We start from the raw sequence: 24,577 nt of genomic DNA on the forward strand, positions 1-24,577 counted from the left end.
AACCAAGGCAAAAATGCAGTTTTGGAAGTGCCTCTGGAATTCAGTAGGGGCCTTTCGGGCTCAGCCCAAAGCACGGGTGCTGTGCTCCTGGAAGGGCTGTCCTGGGCCTGCGGTGCGGGGCAGCGGGGCAGACAACACGGGTGATCAGCCTCTGCTCATGCTCCCCTCCCCTCCATCAGGGCCTTCTGTACAGGGCTCTAGCCTGCAGGCAAGCTTCTTGGAAAGAAAGCGACTTTTACTCTTTTCATATGGTGGAGCCGGAGACAGGCTCATTTGCTTTATCCTTTTAAAAATGTAAGTGGTGCTAATTTTACAGTGCCAGGAGTCAGGAATAGATAATCTTACTGCTTGAAGGAATAGAGAATTTGCTTCCTGATTGATGAGGAACTTTTACTTGGAATGTATTGGGGGGAAAAAGAGACAAAAAGGCAGACACCATAATCTGAAAACATTGTCGTTGAAATGGTAGAAAGATACTTCTGCTAAAGTCTCATTTGGCAAATATGCAGTCTCAATAAAAAAAAATTTTTTTTTCATGATATTCATTTAAGGTAGTTGAATAAAAGAGCCTAAGATTAATTTACAGTCAAATCACTATTGTCAGTCACTATAAATTGAAAAGTCATCTGATGTAGCAAAGACCTAAAACTAACTTGATTATCTTGCAAAATTGACAAAATTCGGTAAGGTAATATATTTTGCCACAATTAAGCTAGGTGTACGATAGAACTACCATTTTCTTTTAGTGCACTTAATAGATTGAGAAAACATCTTTTCTGACTATAATTCATTTCCAAAGATTCTGTTTGTACTATTTATAAAGCACAGTTTTAGTAGGTAACATGGAAACAGTGGTAAATTGGAACATTTAAGAAATTAGAATTATTTAATTTTTACTAACAGTTGTAAAACTTAGTGAACAGAAGAAAAAAAACACACAAACCCAAAATATGTGCTATAAAATTGTCTCTCCTCCCCTCTCTCTCTGCATTAGGTGCCATCGGTTGTCAAGATAATGCCAAAATGAAGACTCTTTCAAAAGACATCCGTAACTGTCAGGCAAGAACATTCTCATTGAGTGTGGGAGGAAGGGAGAGAGAGAAATGAAATCTGATGTCTTTTCCTGGAAGATTTGGATTAAAGTCTCAATTCTCTACCTCAGGGCCCCCAAATAATTATGCTTTGCCCAAAGTAAAGCCAATGCAAGAGTCTCAATTTTCAGGGAAGTTGGCAACTATTTGTAAGAGGGAGGAACCAGGCCTACCCAACTCAAAAATCAATATTATCTCATTTGCAGTATTCCATCTTTTGCTTACAGAATTAAAATTTACATTACCTGTTGCTTCTTTTACATTGTGTACAAGATATTTCAGAAATGATATATTTTAAAACATATAAACAAAATTTAAGCATGAATTATTTCCTGTTTAGCCTACATTATAATTTCATCTGTGTGGTTGATTTTCCCATAGACCTGTAAACTGACGCTCTGGAAGAATTATATTTGAAAGATTCCTATAGTGAATTATTTGGAAAAATAAAGAATACTAAATTCCAAGTATTTTGCAATTTGAAATGACTTGCATAGACACAATTTTCCTTAAAGCCAGGCTATATTTATGATCATGTAGCAATAACTCTTAGACATGAGGAAAACGAATTTCGAGTTATACTTCCTAAACCTGGTAGAATTGGGACTGTACTTAGAAACTCCCCCTTATAATCAAGTATAAGGAACATCCATCTTGACCTTCACACAGTCTGTCTTGCGACTCCCTTTTGTCTAAGGTGAAGCACAGGTTAAAAGGAAAAAAACCAAACACAACATCCTTTACATCCTTTGCTGGCAGGTGGCAGGAGACCGGTTTCTCCAGAAGTCTCATAGCATTTCATATCCGATGCCAATGCTTGTGGAAGACAACTGCAGGGACAGATGAGTAAGACTCAGGGCTATTACTTCAGTTTCCACTTACGCTCTCCATACCACGTCTTCGATCAAACACGCAGTAGGAACCAGAAATAATCCCAACCAGAAGTGTGCGGAGCTCAGGACCATAGCTGCCTGCAAGAAGCCGAAATGACAGGCGTATTTAATACTTTTTTAAAAAAAAATCAAGATATAATTTAATCAAGGCAAAACATTCCCTAACACAAAAACAACTGACAGTATTAAATTCAGTGACAGTTAAACGTGCACCTAGGAAGAATGTCAGGGGGCCTGATGGGACGGGCTCTTCTCCATGATCATCAGCTCTTGTCACACTCTTTCATGAAGTGCTTGAAGCCCTTTCCAATCAAAATACTGTCCTAAGTCCCTCCTATGAGAAATGGGGGCCACCAGATCCTTTGGAATAAACCTTTACCCAGTAGGCTCCTTTCATCCACTTCACTTATCCGTCAGCTCACGTTCCTTCACTGCTCATTCATTCATGGAACCAATATCTTGGAGTAAAGCACAGTGGTTCTCCATACTCAGAAGGGGAGGATGAACAGATGATACAGGCTTTGCCTTCAATGAACTTAAAGTCACGTGGTACACACACACACACACACACACAGACACACAGACACACACAATTGTATGGTGCCATTTACATGACACAGTGGAATGTATATGTCATGATCATATTATATGGAGCTTTAGAGGAAGGCTATTAGGCTAGAACAGTGGTTGGCAAACTGTGGCTTGCGAGCCACATGCGGCTCTTTGGCCCCTTGAGTGTGGCTCTTCCACAAAATACCACGTGCAGGCGCGCACGTACAGTGCGATTGAAACTTTGTGGCCCATACGCAGAAGTTGGTATTTTGTGGAAGAGCCACACTCAAGGGGCCAAAGAGCCGCAGTTTGCCGACCACTGGGCTAGAAGGCTGGGAAGACTTCTGGGAGAAGAATGGGATGTGCCTGGAGAGATACAGGATTGGACCTGTATCGTTGGGATTGGGGAAGGGTACAGGGGGAGTGAGTCCAAGTGGAAGGGTGGGTGACAGGGGGACAGCCAGGAGCACTACCTTTGAGGACACTGTTCCTGACATACTGAGATAGAGATTGTTTGGGAGGAACAGGTAGAGAGAGTTTGAAGGGAGAGAGTTGCAGGGCCAAATCTGATGTCAGTGAGGTGAGGAACTGAAAAGAATTTAGAGCAAATGGGGGCTGGAGACTACAGAGTCCTTAGATTTTGGTTTTCGAGTGAGATTTTGATTTTGGTTTTGGTGGCAAGGATCATGGAGCTGGCTGGCCATTGACAAGCTGGCCTAGAAGGATGGGCTACTTGGAACAAGAACCCAGGATAAAGTGTGACAGGCCTTTCATGTTCTTCGGGGTTTTTTAAATCTGGAGTTCTCACCATCTGATTGTGCTGGAATAGGTATTTTGCCACAACTCATTGCAAAGTGGAGTGAGGCTTAGAAGTGAAGGGGAGTGGAGGAGATGTGTCAAGATTAATGTCAGGGCTCTTGCTGGAAATTGGTTGGGCTGAGAATCAAAGGGGTCCCAGAGTAGCCTTCTTCATACTGCTCTTCTCATCGCACAGAGGTGTGGCCTCCGCACTCCCTCACATGGCCCTGTCAGCGGTACTCGGAAGCTGTGACAATGAAACAGAAGCAGTGAGGTTTGGGTAAAGCTTCACTCCAGCCCTAGCACTGAAGGACTCTCTATCCTTTCTAAAAACAGGAGGGCCTCTTTCAGAAAGAACAGTTCCACCTTACAAATAGGTGAGTACGTTTTTTGCCCAATCAATGATAGCTTAGAATTCATCGCAAGGAAATAAGTAAGGAAATGTATAAAGAAGCAAGTACTAGATTATTCACCATGGTATGAACTATCAAGGAAAGTGAGGGATAAATGTCCAAGAAAAGGGCTGCTATGCAGAAAGTAAAGTGATATAGAATTACATGTGTTGACAGAGATGCCATGCTACATTGCTAGTGAAAATCTGGGCTTGGAGACAACCTCTTACAGGAGCCCTACCATGGAAATGGGTGTGTGGAAAGGAAGCTGATTGGCCCAAGCCTCAGAATTACACTTGAGATGTAGTCCACCCACACGTCATGGCCTCTTTTGTTGTTGTTGTTACTTATATGTCAATATATGCCATACTTTTTGTCGTCCTGTTTCGGTATTTCCTCACCTTTAAAAAGCACATTTTAGGGTTTCAAAAATAGTGAAGTGGCCAGACCTTGATGGACTTGAGACTACCAACCCTTTGCATATGCGAGTGCTTATATGTTCAGGAGAAATGCCTGGCATGGGATATCAGAAGGACTGTCTGGGTAGGAGAATTGCTGGTTTTTATTTTCAGAGATCTTTAGCTAGTTCTACTTCCTGTTTTTTCTGTAGAGAACATATATTACTTACATGGAAGAAAAAGTTATTCCCCTCCCCCGCAAACAAACTTCGGGAAGGAGTTGGATGGTTAGCAGTCCCCTTCCTGCAGTCCAGCCTTCCACCTCCGATACTCTGGCTCCCGGCTGACAGGGTCCCCAGGAGCCCAGCTGAGGGGACCCCTTGAGTTTTGCTCTAGCTACAAATGCCTCGGGTGGTGCGTGGCCCATGGAAAGCAGTCCTGTCAGCCATATTTATCAAAGAATCCAATTATTGAAAAATAACATTTTACAACCATAATGTAATATTTTAAATACATTATGAAACTTAGAACTTTTCACTGCTGATGGAAATAAAGAAAATGAACTTTGAACTGCCCTGTTTGAAATATGAAGACCCTCCTAAATTAACAAAGATAAATTGGAGAGTTGAAAGTATTGTTGTTGGTTTTTAAAACCTGGAGCTGTGAAGGTATCATATATATAACTAATTTTAAAGTGTGTCTCCCTCCAGAAAGTTGTCTACCATCCTGATTTTCAGATTGACCAAATTCCTAAAGTATCTGCTAAAGCCACAGCCTTAGTCATTTAAATTTCATTAGATTGTTCTTGTTTCTTAGCATAACAAAAAATGTTTATTGAGCTGAGCTAGGTGACAAATGGCTCTTAATTACTCTCCCCTTCTCTCCACATACACTATTCAGTGAGGTTTTAAAAACATCCTTTTGATGTGCTAACAGTCCCATTGGGAAGAATGCACCTCTGGGTTAACAAGTCCTTAGCTAGCAATCACTATTAACCAGTTTGTTGCCAAATGCATAGGAACCACTCTGGTCAATTAGAGCAGATGAGGCCCAGAAATCAGGATTTTAAAAAGATTCCCAGGTGATTCTAATGTGCAGCCAAGGTTGAGAACCACTGAATTAGAGGAAAGTGAGGCTCAGATGGGTGCAATTATTTGAGAAATCAGGACACAAACTGATGAGGGCTGGAAGGGATCCGAGGCTTGTCTAATTGTAATGCTGCACAGCACCTCCTCAAGTCAGGCAAGCATTTTTTAACCAGGGACACCCACAGAACCAGTAACAGGGGACCAGTGCGCTCCTTAGCTTCAGTGTGCTACTCATCACACATGCCCACAGTGCCCAGGGCCAGCCCTCTGTGAACAAGGCGACAGCAGGGAAAAGGGTTTAAAAAGGGTCACCAAGCTAGGGAAGGTCACTTTGTGTTCCCCAGTGTGGGGCAAATTTGAAAGGAAGTGATAGAGATGGAGAAGGCAGTAGCTCACATGTGAGAAGGAAGCTAAGGTTCTTTGCACATCACTATGTGCCAGACTTCCCATAGAGAACTTCATTGAATCCTCCACAGTCCTCATTTTACAAAGAAACATTAACTCTGAAACTTCCCCCAGCACCTGAAGCCAGAGAGTAGGGTCATCAAGATGAGGTTCAAACCCAAGTCCTCCTCCCTCCCGCAGCCTGAGGAATGAAGCCCCCGCCCCCCATCTCCCACCTGCCTGTCCAGGGCAGAAGAGACGTCTCTAAGTTTAGAGAGAACACAATACTCAAGGCACAAGTCTGACATCAATTTTACACCAAATTCAAAATTTAAGTAGGAGAAAAATTGCAGAACTTGTAAAGGTACGAAAACAAAAAGAAACACAGGAAGAAAAATGTCCCCAATCCCTCTACTCCCACCGAGCAACAACAACAAAATAAAACCCAAACATAACGCTAGGCTCCTAAGAATACATGTACTTGTAATGCCTTTCTCCTCAGCAGAAAAGAAAATGGCATGGCCACACAAAGCACTCAGCGAGACCACATTTACTTGCCACAGGAGGGAGGAAGCAAATTCCAGGCTGAAATCCAGTCCTTCATTTCCTGTAATCATTCTTCCCCGTACAAAACGCCTAGGGCCTGGTGCCAATTTTAAGTTTCAATTTACTGAAAAGGGGGAAGACCTCTCAGTTCAATACTGTGCAACATCTTCTGAAGCACGCAGGTCAGGAACCTGGTGTGAATGCAAATGAATTTTCAGAAAAACAATCAAGTGATCCCCAAAGCACTGGACATACCTCTGATAAGTCAAAAAACTAGCCAGTACACTCCATCCTGATACCTAATCCACCTGCACGAAAGGGGAGTTGAGCCTATAACCTCCAACACAAAAACCTGCCTCCTCAGCCTCTCTATTATCTGCACCTGATAATGGGAGAAATTAACCATCTAGAAGTTCCTACAAATGCAATCTTATTAAAGACAAAAGATACAACCAGCACAGTCTTTTCAACATTGATGTTTTTATCACAAAGCATAAGGTAGCTTTATCAGTGGATGTATTTTGAAACCCTCAACTGTTAGTGATGGTTCATTAACATCATCCTCTGAAAAGGGTTTCTCAAAAGTAACCCTGTGTTCTTACCAAACATATTTACCCACCAAGAGGTCAAAGCAGTGCTCTTGGAGGTTACAATTTAAGTACAACAGGTTGTCGAATATTGTAGCTTTGTTCAACTTTATTTCATTATAATGTTGATGAGATGCTATAGGAACTTCACTCTTATTTATATCAATTAGCCAATGGTCAAATTGGTTTTGTCATATGTCAGTTTCTATAAAGCAGTGGTTCTCAACCTTCCTAATGCCGCGACCCTTTAATACAGTTCCTCATGTTGTGGTGACCCCCAACCATAAAAGTATTTTCATTGCTACTTCATAACTGTAATTTTGCTACTGTTATGAATCGTAATGTAAATATCTGATATGCAGGATGTATTTTCAGGGGTTGCGACCCACAGGTTGAGAACCGCTGCATATTAAGTGAGAACTATCCTATATAATAAAAGCCTAATATGCAAATCGACCGAGCAGCAGAATGACCTGTGGAACAACCAGTCACTATGATGCGCACTGACCACCAGGGGGAAGACACTCAACGCAGGAGCTTCCCCCAGCCTGCAGGTCCCAGGCCAGCCAAGGCAGGTTCCAGCGGGGGGCCCCCTGATCGCCCCGCCGGTTGCCCTACAGTTTGGCCTTGATCACCAGCCAGGCCTATTGATCCTACCTGTGTACTAATTTTGTGCAGCAGGCCTCTAGTGCACTAATATGCACAAACCTTAAGTACTTAGTTATAAGACTTTTGACAACTGCCTACATCTGTGTAACTACCACTCAAAACAAGATAAGACATTTATTTCATTCACCCCAAAGAGTCTGCTGTGCCCTCTCCAAACAATCTCCACATCCAACTGGCAATCACTGCCCTGCTTGCTGTCACTATGGCTGCTGTACCTATTCTAGAATATCACAAAACTGGAAAGACAGAATACTCATTCTTTTGCATTTAGCTTCTTTCACCCAACACAATGTCTCTGAGAGCCATCGATGTTATTCCATCCATGTATCTGTAACTTGTTCTTTTTATTTTTTTCGAATAGTATTCCATTGTATGAATATATCACAATTTGTTTATCTTGTGGATAAATGTTTGAGTTATTTCCAGTTTTTGACCTATTATAAGAATAGGCTGGTCTGCACATGCCTATACAGTCCTTTATTGTGTACATATGTTTCCCTTTCCTTTGGGTAAACACCTGGGAGTGGTGTTGCTCTGCATATGGGAAGTATATGATCAACTTTATAAGAAACTGCTAGAGTTCTCTAAAGGGGTTGTTTGAGTGAAGTGAGTGTATGAGCATTCCAGCTGTGCCACATCCTCACCAACATTTGGTAGAGTCAATATTTTTTATTTTAGCCATTCTAGTGGCTCACTGTGGTGGTGGGATTGTGCGTGTGGGGGTTACTCTGACAAACAATGTCATCATCCCATGGAAGCCACGTGAGAAGAGGGACCCTTCTCCAATGACTGGCAGGGCAGCTCGAAATTAAGAGCTACTGGAAGCAAAACCTGAAGCTAATGAAGCCTGCCCCCCACCTCCTGCACTCCAAGGGCGCTAATCCCTGTTTCAGAGCATATAGAATGTGATGACTTTTTAAAAATTGGTGTAACATTCAAATTATTAATTATTCCCAGCCTGTGACGAGAAGGTATTTCCAATTTCCCCATACAGGCTATGAAGAGGTAGAGTGTTGTCAATGCAATTTGCCTACTTATTAGAGAGAAAGGTGAGTCTTCAAATCCCTTGAATTATTAACTTATTTTCTTTTTCATGTAATGGTCATTTTGAAATCCTATTTTCTCTTTAGTGCCCTATTTTATTTTATTTATTTATTTTAAATATTTTTATTGATTTCAGAGAGAAAGGGAGAGGGAGAGAGAGAAACACCAAAGATGAGAGAGAGATTCACTGATTGGCCACCTCAGGGATCCAAGCCTGCACCCCAGGCATATGCCCCGATTGGGAATTGAACCCTGATCTCCTGGTTCATAGGTCAACACTCAACCACTGAGCCACTTCAGCTGGGAAAGTGCCCCATTTTAGAGATCAAATGGTTGGTCTAACCCCGTGGTTGGAAAACTGCGGATCGCGAGCCACATGCGGCTCTTTGGCCCCTTGAGTGTGGCTCTTCCTAAGCCTTAGGAGTACCCTAATTAAGTTAATAACAATGTACCTACTTATATAGTTTAAGTTTTAAAAATGTGGCTCTCAAAAGAAATTTCAATCATTGTACTGTTGATATTTGGCTTTGTTGACTAATGAGTTTGCCGACTACTGGTCTAACCAAATGGCTGTACTAAATCACCCAGCATGACCCTGAACCTTGCTACGCACTCACTTCCTACAATTTTTTGGGGGGTGTGAAGACAGGCAATTCCTAGCAGTCTGGTATGGGAAATTAAAGCAGGGAAAGTGGGACTCTCATTTCTGAGTTTAAAACTAATGCTGTGTAATCGGTATGTTCTTCTACTTTCAGGAACAAAAAAAGCAAGGTTCACAGGGACACATGTGCAGTCTCTATCTTCTATGTCACAGGGGCACTTGTCCCGCAGGGTGATGGGGAGGGCTGCAGGGACACCATGTACTAGAACTGACTTTCCTGCCAAAGAGGTGAGCTTGCTGGCTTCCTGAAATTAGGCTGTGGATCTGTATCTGCAGCATAGTATATAAATTGTGAATTCATGGGCAATTCTAACAATCACGGTTTCTAGATTGCAATCCTTGTGTGGTTGTTCAGAAAGCTAAAAACACACTGGGCTGACAGTTCTCCATCTTCCAGAAGAGAAAAAACAGATGTCCAACAGGTCCAACAACCCTGATAATTTAGAAAGTTAGGTTCAACATTAAAGCACAGTATTTAGGGGGGGAAACCAAGATGGCAGCATAGGTAAACACCAGAGATTGCTGCCTCGCACAACCACTTCAAAAATACAACTAAAAGACAGAAGGGACATCACCCAGAACCACAGGAAGGCTGGCTGAGTGCAAATTCTACAACTAGAAGGAAAGAGAAAAGCATACCGAGACTCAGAGGAGGCGCGGTGCGGAAGTAAAATACAAAGGTGCGGAGGTGCATGTGGAGCGGGCTGGTGGCTGAGGGCGCAGTTGTCTTTTTCAATAGGGAGGGAGTCTCAGGCTCTGAGCTCCAGTTCCGGGTGAGTCTCTGGGGACCCAGACTCAAACGGGAGAAGCGGGACTGTCTGGCATCGGTCGGAACTCGAGGGCAGCTTTCTCTCCGAGGTACTTGCAGCAATTGCTGGGACACTGAGAAGCAGAGCCTCTGAGGACAGGACTGAGAGCAGCCATAATGGCTCGCTCTGCCCGCCCTGTTGATCCCCTGGGACCTGCCCTGCCCAAGCCTTGCACAGAGGCATTTGCTGGATAGCCTCAGGCAAAGGCTAGATTAGCACCTCCCTAGAGGACAGAAGTTCTCCCACTGCAGACACAGCTGATTCTCACAGCCAGTTGGCCTGGAGGTCAAATCCCCCCCCAGTGTTACCTACAATAATCAAGGCTTAACTACAACAAGACTGTGCACAAAGACCACTAGGGGGTGCACCAAGAAAGCATAAAAAATGTGGAGACAAAGAAACAGGACAAAAATGACAGAAATGGAGGAAAGCAAACTGCTGGATATAGAGTTCAAAACCACACTTTTAAGGTCTTTCAAGAACTGTCTAGAAGCCACCGATAAATTTAGTAAGACCTTTGAAAAGACTGGTGAGACCGCCGATAAATGTAGTGAGATCCTCAAGAAATCTAATGAGACCCTCGATGTTGTGATAAAGGACCAACTAGAAATTAAGCATACACTGACTGAAATAAAGAATATTATACAGACTCCCAACAGCAGACCAGAGGATCGCAAGAATCAAATCAAAGATTTGAAATGTGAAGAAGCAAAAAACACCCAATCGGAAAAGCAAAATGAAAAAAGAACCTGAAAATATGAAGATAGTGTAAGGAGCCTCTGGGACAGCTTCAAGCGTACCAACATCCGAATTATAGGGGTGCCAGAAGATGAGAGAGAGCAAGATATTGAAAACCTATTTGAAGAAATAATGACAGAAAACTTCCCCTACCTGGTGAAAGAAATAGACTTACAAGTCCAGGAAGCACAGAGAACCCCAAACAAAAGGAATCCAAAGAGGACCACACCAAGATACATCATAATTAAAATGTCAAGAGCAAAAGACAAAGAGAGAATCTTAAAAGTAGCAAGAGAAAGAAACTCAGTTACCTACAAGGGAATACCCATACGACTGTCAGCTGATTTCTCAACAGAAACTTTGCAGGCCAGAAGGGAGTGGCAAGAAATATTCAAAGTGATGAATACCAAGAACCTACAACCAAGAGTACTTTATCCAGCAAAGCTATCATTCAGAATTGAAGGTCAGATAAAGAGCTTCACAGATAAGGAAAAGCTAAAGGACTTCATCACCACCAAACCAGTATTATATGAAATGCTGAAAGGTATCCTTTAAGAAGAGGAAGAAGAAGAAAAAGGTAAAGTTACAAATTATGAACAACAAATACGCATCTATCAACAAGTGAATCTAAAAATCAAGTGAATAAATAATCTGATGAACAGAATGAACTGGTGATTATAATAGAATATGGGACATAGAAAGGGAATGGACTGACTATTCTTGGGGGGGAAAAGGGTGTGGGGGATGCGGGAAGAGACTGGACAAAAATCGTGCACCTATGGATGAGGACAGTGGGTGGGGAGTGAGGGCGGAGGGTGGGGTGGGAACTTGGAGGAGGGGAGTTATGGGGGAAAAAAGAGGAACAAATATAATAATCTGAACAATAAAGATTTAATAAAAATTTTAAAAAAATAAAGCACAGTATTTAGGACAGACATGAATAAAAATGGCCCATCTTGTTGATTTGCCATCTGAGTGATGAGCCCCCATAAGGGATGAGTGCCCCTCCCCATGATTATGACTCGCTTTCCCGCTGCATCTAGAAGGTCCAGAGACTCACAGACTGGCTCCACGCACCCTCCAAGTTGTTCTTCTGCCCCCACAGGCCCAGGGCCCTGCCTGGATACACAGGAGCCTCGTTTGGGCCATTCACTCGCTGGCTGCTGTGGTACCTGAATACAGTCTGGTGGCATCACCCACACTTGCTAAGGTAGACTAAGAAGGTGCTCTGCTCACTCCTCCTCCTACAGACAAGGATGAAACCAGGGTCTCAAATAAAGAGCTTGGTGGAGGCACCACGGGGAAAGGGAGTCTGAAAGGATCAAAGAGAGAGTGACCGGAAAGTGTTTCCTGAAAGGCTGAGGGGCTATGAGGATTTCTGTGGGAGGCTGGATTACACAGACTTTAAAAAGAGCCCTGTTGCAGTCAGCTCAGGCTGCCATAACAGAATATCGGAGGTTGAGGGGCTTAAACAACAGATATCTGTCCTCACAGTTCTCAGACTGGGGTTCCCTCATGAGGGCTCTCTTTCTGGCTTGTAGATGGCCCCCTTCTCACCATGTGCTCACATGACCTGTGTGTGTGTGTGTGTGTGTGTGTGTGTGTGTAATCCTTGTATGGTTGCAATCCTTGTGTGGAGGAAGGGAGGGATGGGGAGAGAGCGAGCACTCTCTCTGGTGTCTCCTCTTGTAAGGGCACTAATCCCATCATGAGGGCCCCACTCTTATGGCCTCATCTAAAACTAATTACCACCCAACAGTCCCATCTCCAAATACCAACACAGTGAGGATTAGGGCTTCAACATATGAGTTGGGGAGGAGAGCACAAGTATTTAGTCCATAACAAGCATGGACAGCTTGCTCAGGCTCCAGTCCCAGTTTTGCAACTTAGTCTACCAGTAAATTAATCACCAGGCCTCACTGTCTTCCTCTGTAAAATGGGAAAAATATAATACTTACCTTATGGAGTTACCATGAGGCTTCAATGAGTTAATAAATGTAAAGCACTATTTAAAAAGTGCCTGGTACATAGTATGTGTCATACCCATTACCTATAATTGATTTTCTCCATACTGTTGACATAAGCAAAAATATTTAAACATCCTCAAAGTTGGGGACAGTGAGGTAGAGTGGCTCCTGAGTAGGTTTTGAGGGGGAGTTGGGTCCAGAAGGCTACGTTCTGCTCCAACTGTCAGTGAAGGTTTACCAGTCACTGTTCTCAGATAGGTGGTGGGTTAAACTGTAAACTGAAAAATTCCCAAATTATGCTGCAAACAAGTTGCTTATTGATGCTAGACAGCAAAGTGTTAGTAGTAATGCAGGTAGAAAGGTAAGATCTATACTTTTTAAAAAAGTACTTTAAAATATATATTTTATTGATTTCAGAGAGGAAGGGAGAGGGAGAGATAGAAACATCAATGATGAGAGAGAAGCATTGATGGGCTACCCCCTGCACGTCCCCTACTGGGGATCCAGCCTGAAAGCCCGGGCATGTGCCCTGACCAGGAATTGAACCGTGACCTCCTGGTTCCTTGGTTGGATACTCAACCACTGAGCAACACTGGCCGGGCAATATCTTTTCTTTATGCTCTAGTCTAAGCACAGCTCACTGTGCTTACTGCTAATATGCTGTCGTCTATTTTTTATTGACTGAGGTGGACTTCCTATCATCACACCAGGCCAAGCACCGTCGCTTATCTCTAGTCTCCATAGAATGATACTTAGAGCCTAGACTCAGCTGTCCATGTCCCAGGATGAAGGATGTTCACCAATAACATTGTGCCTGAATGGAAAAGAAAAGAGTAGGTGCTAATCTTTTCTGTGGAGCTGCATGCCAAAATGCTAAATATGGTGTCAGCCTGAGTCACAGCCCTAGGAAGAGGGGAAATTTTCAACCCAAATTGTGTGCCAGAGCTTAGCTGCTTCCACTAAACCAAGGGGTGAGTGGGGTCTCCCTGATCATACAGAACTGAACTGCTGTAGAATAACCAGACCATGGCCATTTTCTTATCCTTAGGAAAGAATGAAAAGGAATTCAGAGCTGGAAGATCCTGAAGATCGTCTTGGCTTTCAGGTTTTTCTGTAGACTCCTAGTTGTCAGGAACCACAAACCAAAGACAAAAATCATTGTTTCTGGTGATAAAGACTTCTCCCACCCCTGGAGCTGGCTTGCAGATACAGAAGGCAAACAGCAACCCATGTGACCTGAGAGGAGTGGCCCTGGGCAGAGTCATCTCCCCAGCTCTTCTACTTGACATTAATGAAGATAGAGACAATGGGAATTACATAATTAATAGAAGTGATACACCCATGCACAGATCTGAAATGTGAGATATTTATTCTCACTGGGAAGTCCTTGTCAATCACTCTTTTGGGCATTTGGAGTACCTTTAAAAGTGTAATATGACCTGGAAGATTTGTGTTTTTTAAGAGTACCAATGTGTTGATATTTGCATAAAAGCACGAGATAAACAAGATCTTAAATCTTCAATCTCACTCAAAGATTTGAAAAATAGATACTTTCATATTAAAATCAAGAATATTTTCACAATAATTTGAATGATTTTCCCCCTAAAACCAGAGTCTTCAAATAAATATTTTTGAGAGGCAATGCCATGGGATATATCCCCAGGCCTCCAGGGGGCTTCAGGTCTTCTCGTTGCTCCACTGCTAGGAGTGTTTCATGGGCAAGTTTGGGGAAAGTGGAATTGACAGTCATGAATGCATACCTGAGTTAAACAATAATTTATACATTAGATGGTCTGTCAGTTGGCATAGGACATTCACAGGAATTGTAAGCAGGAACCATGGGTGGACATGAAAAGGCTTAGAGTCACCAAACTTTAGCTACAACGTGATTTTGTTCAGACCCAGGCTTTGCTTGGCTCTTGCTGTGGGTCAAGTTCTTTCTGGTTTCCGCCTCTTTAGATTTCCTAGGGGGCTTCCCAATCTATATTCCAGAATGAAGATCTAGGAGAAGTGTTCTCAGGAGAAGAGAGATGTCTCCTTGGGGACATGGCCCCTGAGCTTCTCTGCTTCACTGAGGTGGGAGTTTGGATTTTCTCAGCAGTGGTGTATGGTGGTGAAGGATGAACTAGAATGGAATGGAACCATGCCTCTGGGCCTTAAACTATGACACTTAAACAGGTTAATTAACCTCACTGTGCCTGTTTCCTCATCTGTAAAACTGAGGTGGCAGTAGCATCTGCTTCACAGAGCTGTCATGGCCCTCATAACACATTCCATTTCACCCAAAGCCCGAGCAGTCCTGCGCTAAACCTTCAAAAATAAGCATGTACTTCTTCCTTCCTCCTTGCACCCCCACCCTCAAACATCTGTAAGGTGCCTTGTGCTGATCTTAAAACAGCTTTGGCTGTAAAATGACTCAGATGGAGCAAATGAGCTCAGTGGCTGGTGCACGGTACCTGGGCGTCTGAGCCCCTGCCAGCTGGCTGCCATCCATCCCTCCACTGGCCTTCCTGGAGCAGAACAATCCAGGGACCCCTCCATGAGACATTTTCTCCAATGTTTTCTTTAACTCTGACAACTGCAACTGAAATTTAGCAGCAGCTTGTGGCCCCTCCGGGATTTCTTTAGCGTATTTCTCTCTCTCACTCTTGCTGTTGCTTTTTACTGCTCCTCCACATCAAAGTTCAGATTTCTTTTTTAATAGAAAGATTAAAAGGTTATTGGGGAGAAAAGACTTGACATAATAGCTTATGATGACCTACTGAATACTGCAAAATATCCATTCCAAGTAGAAATTAAGAAATTAACATCATGCTTTCTACTTTCCCAGATGATTTATTTCTTTCATGAAACTAAAGACCTCATAGTCACAAACGATCTGCCTTCCTCCCTCCAGCAGTTTTGAGCACTCACCATGTGTCATCCTCTTAGTTACTTATAAGAGACACAAAGATGATTTCAGAGTGGAAGGGAGAGGGAGAGATAGAAACATCAATGATGAGAGAAAGCACGTCCTCCTCCTCACCTACAGGCGTCTGCACACTGACAGCAGGTAGTGCTTATTGTTCAACTACTTACTCACCTCTTTGTATACGCTGCCTGCCGGGTGCACACAGGGATACATCAGCAGACCCTGCAGTAACTCCAAACTCCCAAGAAAGGTATCCAAAATAACATACATGTCTATTATTCATCTAAAACCAACCATCACGTCTTCCCACCCCCTTCTCTAGCATTTTCTGTTTTCATTAACAACACCACTGGTCTCAGGCACAAATGAGAAGTGAGTAGATCTTGGTTTTAGCTTCTACTCTCTTCTATCAAACCTTCCTTTCTGGGTATTCCCATATGTATTATTTCTAAGCTCCACAACAATCCCTGCAATTCTTTTTTTTTTATTAAATCTTTATTGTTCAGATTACATTTGTTCCTTCCCCCCCCCCCCATAACTCCCCACCTTCCAGTTCCCGCCCCACCCTCCGCCCTCACTCCCCACCCACTGTCCTCATCCATAGGTGCACGACTTTTGTCCAGTCTCTTCCCGAATCTCCCATTCCCCTTTCCCCCCCAAGAATAGTCAGTCCATTCCCTTTCTATGTCCCTGATTCATTATAATCACCAGTTCATTCTGTACATCAGATTATTTATTCACTTGATTCTTAGATTCACTTGTTGATAGATGCATGTTTGTTGTTCACAATTTGTGTCTTTACCTTTTTCTTCTTCCTCTTCTTAAAGGATACCTTTCAGTATTTCCTATAATACTGGTTTAGTGGTGATGAACTCCTTTAGCTTTTCCTTATCTGTGAAGCTCTTTATCTGACCTTCAATTCTGAATGATAGCTTTGCTGGATAAAGTAATCTTGGTTGTAGGTTCTTGGTATTCATCACTTTGAATATTTCTTGCCATTCCCTTCTGGCCTGCAAAGTTTCTGTTGAGAAATCAGCTGACAGTCATATGGGTATTCCCTTGTAGGTAATTGAGTCTCTTTCTCTTGCTGCTTTTAAGATTCTCTCTTTGTCTTTTGCTCTTGGCATTTTAATGATGATGTATCTTGGTGTGGTCCTCTTTGGATTCCTTTTGTTTGGGGTTCTCTGCGCTTCTTGGACCTGTAAGTCCATTTCTTTCACCAGGTGGGGGAAGTTTTCTGCCATTATTTCTTCAAATAGGTTTTCAATATCTTGCTGTCTCTCATTTTCTGGCACTCCTATAATTCTGATATTAGTGTGCTTGAAGCTGTCCCAGAGGCTCCTTACACTATCTTCACACTTTCGGATTCTTTTTTCATTTTGCATTTCCAGTTGGGTGATTTTTGCTTCTCCGCATTTCAAATCTTTGGCTTGATTCTTGTGCTCCTCTGGTCTGCTATTAGGTATAATATTCTTTATTTCAGTCAGTGTATGCTTAATTTCTAGTTTCTTTATCATAGCATCGAGGGTCTCATTAGTTTTCGTGAGGCTCTCCTCAAGTTTATTGCAAGCCCTCAAAATTGCGTTTTTTAGCTCTATATCCTCCATTTCTGTCATGTTTTTTTTGTCTCCGCATTTTTTATGCTTTCTTTGTGCACCCCCTTGTGGTCTTTGTGCGCAGTCTTGTTCTAGTTAAGCCTTGATTGTTGTAGTTAATACTAGAGGGATTTGACCACCAGGCTGACTGGCTGTGGGAATCAGCTGTGGAAGAACTTGTGTCCTCTAGGGAGGTGCTAATCTAGCCTTTGCCTGAGGCGATCCGGCAAATGGCTCTGCGCAGGGCTTGGGCGGGGAGGGATCAACAGGGCGGGTGGAGGGAGCAGTTATGGCTGCTCTCAGTCTGTCCCCAGGGGCTCTGCCTCTCTGTCCCAGCAACTGCTGCAAACCTCGGAGGGACCGTAGCCAGACAGTCCTGCTTCTCCCGTTTGAGTCTGGGTCCCTAGAGACTCGCCCGGATCTGGAGCTCAGAGTCTGAGACTCCCTCCTGATTGAAAAAGACAACCGCGTCCTCAGCCACCAGCCCGCTTTGCGCGCACACCTCCATATCTTTAAATTTTCCACACTGCACCTCCTCTGAGCCTCAGAATGCTGTTGTCTTTCCTTCTAGTTGAAGAGTCTCTCCTCAGCCAGCCTTCCTGTGGTTCTGGGTGATGTCCATTCCATCTTTTAGTTGTATTTTTTTTTTTAATATATTTTATTGATTTTTTACAGAGAGGAAGGGAGAGAGATAGAGAGTTAGAAACATCGATGAGAGAGAAACATCGATCAGCTGCCTCCGGCACATCTCCTACTGGGGATGTGCCTGCAACCCAGGTACATGCCCTTGACCGGAATCGAACCTGGGACCTTTCAGTCCACAGGCCGACGCTCTATCCACTGAGCCAAACCGGTTTCGGCTTTTAGTTGTATTTTTGAAGTGGTTGTTTGCGGCAGCAGTCTCCGGTGTTTACCTATGCCGCCATCTTGGTGGTCTCCAATCCCTGCAATTCTTTAAAGCATCTGAGAGGGCATTGACAGTTCAGAAAAGAATCATTTTTCTAAAAGGGAAATAAGTTGAGTGAATAGAGGAGGCTTCTAATTGACATACAACAGTTCCCCAAAGAGATGAAGTCTCCTGCATAGGAATCATAGATGCTCTCTAGGTTCAAAACCTAGAGGCAAATGCTCACATTCCTCTAAACATAGCTAGCAGAGAATTGCCAGGCCCTCGCTGCTCAGACCCTGCCCCTCAGATGCAACCCCAGAGATGTTGGGCCTGGACACGAAGAGTCCCACGTGACCCTACGTGATGTGGCAGCCCAGCAGCCTGCACATCCACAGGGCAAGGAGGGCTCGGGGCATGGCACTGCTCATCTAAGTGAAAATACCCAGTTACACCCAACTTCATACCACAAGCACACACCCCTTCCAGGAAGATCATAGACATCAGGGTGAAAAGTAAAACTTTACAACTTTTAGAAGAAAACCTAGGAGAATATCCTTTTGACCTTGATTAGCTTTTAGAAAATATACAAAATGACAGAAACTATGAAGGGAAAAAGATGAGTCTGACTGCATAAAAATGGAAAACTTCTGCACTAAAAGACACCAGAAGCAAAATTTAAAGAAAAGCCACAGATTGAGAGATTTGCCAATGGGTATTCCACATGCAATTCTATACTCTAGGGAAACTCAGACAAGCCCACAGATATGCATGTACAGGAATGTGTGCTATAGCATTTTTAGTAATTGCAAAAAAATGCTAATGTAAATGTTTATCAATAGGAGAATAAATAAATTTTGGTATATTTATATAACTGAAAAGAGCATTAAAATGAATGTATTACAATAATATCACTATGGATAAATGTCAAAAACAGTGGGAGATAAAATCATCGTAAACAACCCAGTATTGAGGGGAAAGGTGCATATAATACAATCTACATTAAGTTTCAAAACCCTGCAAAAATCAACTTTGTGTATTTTTTATATTTTTGATAGGTTTATGCATACATAATACATGCACAAAAATAGTAAACATTAAAGTAATGGGAGTATTTCTATTTCAAGGGGAATGAGACTGGCAGGGCAACTAGGGGAGCTCAACAGTACAGTTAACATTTTAACTTCTTTTCAAAAAGACACGAGGCAAGTAGTATAGTAATATTTGAACAGGCCGGGTATTTAATGCATGTCCTTTGTGTCTATGTGGGAAATTTGTCACCATGTTGAAACTTCTATTCCGACGCCATGGCATATGACATGGCTGTATGAGACCCCATACCAAAAGCTGGGTTTAAAGGATGAGTCCATAGGTAGGAATTCACTAAGGTTCAGTTTAGACTATGATGCTGCCAGGACCACTGGGGAACAAGAGGGGCAGTCCTTGTTCTCTAGCAGCCTTGGGTCACCATAGGAGGAGCAGACAGAGAGTTCTAAGGCAGAGTGGAGTAACACTAGTTCTTTGGGGTCATTGAGATTCCATCCAGTTGCAGGTGATGAAAAGCCCTCTGGCCAGAAGAGCAGGATAAAGACCAAATAGGGAGTATATTCTGCTAAAGAAAAATGTGCTTGGGTTTAGGATATATGTAGGGAAGTAAACCTGAAAAGGAAGGAAAAAATGTTGGGCTGAGGGGTTTAGATTTCACTCCTGGGACAAGAAAAAGCTACAGAAGGCATCTGGAACAGGGGACATGGATCAAGGCACCAGCTTACAGGAGCTCTCAAAGTGAGAGCAGACTCTGGAGACCAGGAGAGGAGGCCTCTGAAGTAGCCATGGAGACAAAGGAGAGTCTTGACTAGTCAGAGGAGCAGCAGAGAAGGGGAAGGGCAGGGCCCGAGCAAAAGCAGGAGCTGGCAATGAAGGAGGAGGTGAAACCAAAGGTTCAGAGGCTGACCGACTAACTTTCAGGAAGTTCTGGTTTTGGGAAGTGTGGCTGTGGAGGTCACAATAAAGATGACCATGGAGACTGATGAGGGCAGCTGTGACAACAAGGAAAGAGCTACATTTACTCTGTGCTGGTTGTGTGCCAAGCAATGTTCTCAGCCCTCTCTGTGAATTCGCTTATTTCATCCTCCCAACAACCCAGGAGGTAGGCACTAGAGCCATTCCTGTCCCACAGATGAATAACTCAGGCAAGAAAAGTCAAATAATATGGCCAGGGTCACACAGCTGGCACATGGCAAAGCCAGGGCTAGAACCCAGCCATCAGACCCCAGAGCCCAAGCTCTCTCACCAGAGAGGTGGGCTAGCCTATATATCTAGAGGTCACTTGTACCACAGGGATGGGTGAACCTGTGTAAGAAAAGGCATGAGATTAGAATATGGGTGATACCTATCTTAGGAGGTGGCAGATAGAAAAGGAGTCAGGACTTAATTCAGTCTTAGTCAGGGAGGAAGAAGACCCAGGATGGAGCTGTACTTTGAAGGTGAGGGCATTTTAGGGAAGATGTGGGGGAGGATGAAAGGGAGTGCAGCAAAATGCATGAGTAAATGGGGGGTAAGGACGGAGGGCCAGAGGGAGTTTGGCCAGAATAATGAGATGGCAGTGGGGAAGGAGAGAGAATCTTGAAATGTAAAAAATCAAGAGGGGAACTGGTGGAGAGTGGTCCCAGAATGAGTGAGAGGGCATGACATTGGGAAGAAATGGCTTTGGAAGTTTAAGGGTCAGTTGTGAACTCAAGTATGGGAGGGAGGGAGCATGATTAGATGGCAATTTGAAGAAATTTCTGGGTGGCCAGGAGGATGTGGAAGAAACTGATGGGAAGTGACCTCAATCCCTGTGAGTAAATAGGTGAAGTCGTGTTCAGAACAAAGTAATCTGGGGCCACAGAAGAGGGAATAACCTTTGAAAAATGCTGCTCGGAGACAGGAAATCAAATAAATAGACATGATGATACCAATGACAGCCCAAATTCTAAGACAAACAGATCAATTTGATGAGGATACAAATCATTTGAGTTTTCCTAAAAATGCTGGTAGCCTAAGAAAAAGCTAAGCAAGCAGATGGTGGGAGTGACAAGGTAGAAAAATCAGAACCAAGAAGGGCAAGGGAATTGAGGAGAATGAATGAACCACTTAAATAATTCATTTTGGAGTCCAGCTGAAAAAAGGGAAGATGAAGGCTGAGAGAACTGGAAAGAGAATATTCATAGAGTATCTACTGGACACCAACTATAAGGTTGCAATATTGATAACAACAATGAAGATGAAAAGCAATTTCAGTGGGAACAAGCAATTTCACTAGAGGTGGTAGGTGAACTGGGGTTGCTGTGAGCCCAGTGGAATCAGATGCTAAGATAGTGTGTAGAAGACAAGAGATTTCAGTGGCCAAGTAATGGAGGTGTAGCCTTGCCAAGGAATGGGGAGGTGGCTGTGGAGGAGGACCTCATAGGTGCTGAGGAAATCAAAGGATTAGGAAGACGTGATAAACAGAGGGCTTGTCCACTACATCCCCAATGATGTAGCAAAAGGTAAGAGTGAAAAATCAGTGTGTATCTGACAAAGGTAGAAGGTGCTATAAGTAGACACATGAACTAAAGAGAAATGGCCCAGAGGATGCTGCAGGAAGAAGTATGTGGACTCCTGCATCCTGGTCCCATGTCTGAAGTAAGAGCTATATTGGAATATATATTGTATAAGTTGATTGAATGTTTTTTTTTTTTTAAAGCAAACAACCCACCAGATCAGTCGATTGAATGCTTTCAAAGGAAAATACTGTATTTTAACTTTTATAATGAGCCTAATAGGAGAGGAAAAATGGATGGTAATTGGGCAAAAAACAGTGGTAAAAGGAGCATGTTAGAGATATGAGGCAAGCAAAGGAAAGGAGAAACTAGTGTGGGGACATATTTCGATCCAATGTGCTCAATCTCAGGAATGTATTATAGACTTCCTTCCACATACCCAGGACACTCATGACTTCTTTACAATTGCTAAGAAATGTTGGTATCTTCCTAGCCCTTTCGGTGAACAACTGGACTTTGAATCAAAACTTGTCTCCCTTCTGCTCCATTCTGAGGTGTATGAGCAGCTTGGGCTAGAAAGCTCCTGGGTGACTTGTGAAAAAAGCAGGCAATCCATTACATGTCCTGTTTGCACCTTTGTTCCCATTACAACCGTAATTCAGACGAAATACACACATACACATGCATGTTTAGGTGTGAAAGTTAACACCATCTACAGTAATGTGAAATACTACATATGTGCAATGGGGTTAATTTACAGTTACTGTGGGATACATAACTGTAATTTCCTGGCTTTGGTCTGCATAGTTTTTCAGACTTGACATTTTATTAACTTTTTCTTTAAACCAGCTATCTGTCTTTGGCTAGTTTTCCCCATCGTATTTGCTTGCATATTTCCAAGCTGAATATCATGTTGTAAAAGCCTGTCCATTTCCTCTCATCTCTCTCAGTCCATCTGTATTTTTTTACATCTAACCTCCTGGGTCCTCACCTTTTTTGGCTCTGTAAATTTAATTAATGTACTCTTGACTTTCTTTACCAAGCCACTTGAAAATTTACATAAAACAGATCCAATTTTTTCATCATACCCTAATAGAAACACTTCAGCTACATTTCCCTTTCCCATATATTTCAATTTATCTTTTCAATACAACTTCCCTAGTTTAAAATTAATAGATATAACTAAACATAAATACTTTTGACTGATTCTTCTATGGAAAGGCTTCTACATTTGCCTTGTTAAAATTGGGTTAATATGTAAACAACATTTGTTATTATATACTTTTCATAAAATTGATATCTTCTTTTCTTATGCCTTAGTTCTCCTTAATATTGTTGAAAGCCCTGAAGGATTTCTTTTGCTTTTATAGAACTGCTTTCCTATATTTCTATTAATTTTGGAGAACTGAAGATGTTTTCAGAGGAGAAACAAAATACAATAATTATCTGTTTTTTCCCTATAAAAACACACACAAAAAAACCCAACAAACAAAAAATGAGGTTAATCTGAGTTGCTGTTTTTTTTTTTTTAAAGAAAGAACTCCTAGCTGATTGAATGAATTCTCCTAATGCATTTGAAATTTTGAATCATAGAATATTTATTATAAGATCCATTTTGTTTTTCCTCATATTTTTATTTGCTTACTCAGTGTATTATTTAATGTCAATGATACACAATTTATGGCTCCTTCCTTAATGGAAAAAAATGTTTATTAGTAAGCTAGTGACAATTCCTTTGTTCTCCACATTAACTACTTGCTTTCTCCCTAGCAGGAACATTTATATGCTTACCTCCAGAAAAAACAACATATATACTAGTTGCCTCAAATCAACTCTAAGGCAGTAACAGTTGAGCTTACATATTTGCCTGTAATTCTTTCTGCTGGAATCCTTAACAGGCTATAAATATGTTCACGATGGAAACAATGGAGGAGAAAAATATGAAAAATGTGTCTTCGAATTTGATTAATTTTAGAATCCCTTATTTAAATACTTTGCCTTACTTCTCATTTTTTTTTTAGATGACCCTTACTGGTCAAGACAATTCTCATTTCACCCCTTTCTTTGCAGCTCTTGAAATAATTGGATTTTAAAATCAAAACACTTACTGAAATGTACCAACAAATACATTTGAATTGCTATGAGAAGTATCAAAATGAAGTTCATTAAATCTATAGAGAGCTACCCAAAAACAAGAAAGAAAGAAGTTATCTTGGTTAGCTTTCCACAGAGCAGTGCCACAGTAAAAGCTGAGGATCACAGGTGGTCCACTAAGAAGACACGAAAACTCATAACCTACGGCATTCTAGCCTTTGGACCTGCAAATCATAGTGTCTTGGGTAGTGAGCTGAGTCGAGTGTTAGACAATACCAATGGTGGAATAACTAGACAAAGAAATTCCGGGATGGACAGAAATGGTGAGGAAGAAATAGCTTTGTGTTATATTCTGGTAAACTGAGCCTGGTCTTCAAGGAGTTTTCCCAAGGAGGGGGGCAGGACAGCCAACCTTTCACTCATCTGTAAACTCTCCTCCAATGATTCACCCTGGACCTAATTAGACCTTCTATGCTGACACTTCAGTGTCATGATCCCACTAATTAATTCACAGATTAGAACTTTAATGAAAATTTGTGGGATCAGGATTTCTTCCCTTCTCCATTCCGCTGGACTTAAAGATGATGAGTTACTATTTTTCTTTCAATTAAAGGACAACAGGAAAACATTTGTTTTGAGTCCTGATTCGCAGGCCCACTGAGGCTTGTTCCATCGAACTTCTCACTGAAGGTTCAGCGGGGCCTTTCTGCGTCTCCACAATAAATTACTTCCGCAGACGCTCGGGCCCACAGCTTCCCCGAATCCTCCCTTATAATCCCCAACATCTGTTCTATGTCCAGCGCTGACCAATGTGGGAATCAGCAAGTATTGACTGTCAGCATCAGCACAGATGAGCACACATGCTCACAGAGCGTCAGCTGGCCCTGTGATTTCAGCTGAACACACCGGACATAAGCGAGGCTCTAGTTTAAACCATTTGCGACACAGAG

The 24,577-nt window shown here is 42.5% G+C and overlaps 1 protein-coding gene across 2 annotated transcripts in view; it reads right to left on the reverse strand.

Moving 5' to 3' along the window:
* Positions 1–24,577, reverse strand: part of ATP8A2 (ATPase phospholipid transporting 8A2) — a 692,529-nt gene that overhangs the window by 62,517 nt on the left and 605,435 nt on the right. For both annotated transcript variants that reach the window (XM_070409448.1, XM_070409449.1), the window contains exon 34: positions 1,974–2,062. In XM_070409448.1, coding sequence (XP_070265549.1) covers positions 1,974–2,062 — 89 coding nt within the window. The remainder of the gene's footprint in view (positions 1–1,973; positions 2,063–24,577) is intronic.

Source organism: Myotis yumanensis, unplaced genomic scaffold, assembly GCF_028538775.1.
Source record: "Myotis yumanensis isolate MYYU_CA2020_CCGP unplaced genomic scaffold, mMyoYum1.0.hap1 SCAF_3, whole genome shotgun sequence".
Classification (NCBI taxonomy): Eukaryota; Metazoa; Chordata; class Mammalia; order Chiroptera; family Vespertilionidae; genus Myotis; species Myotis yumanensis.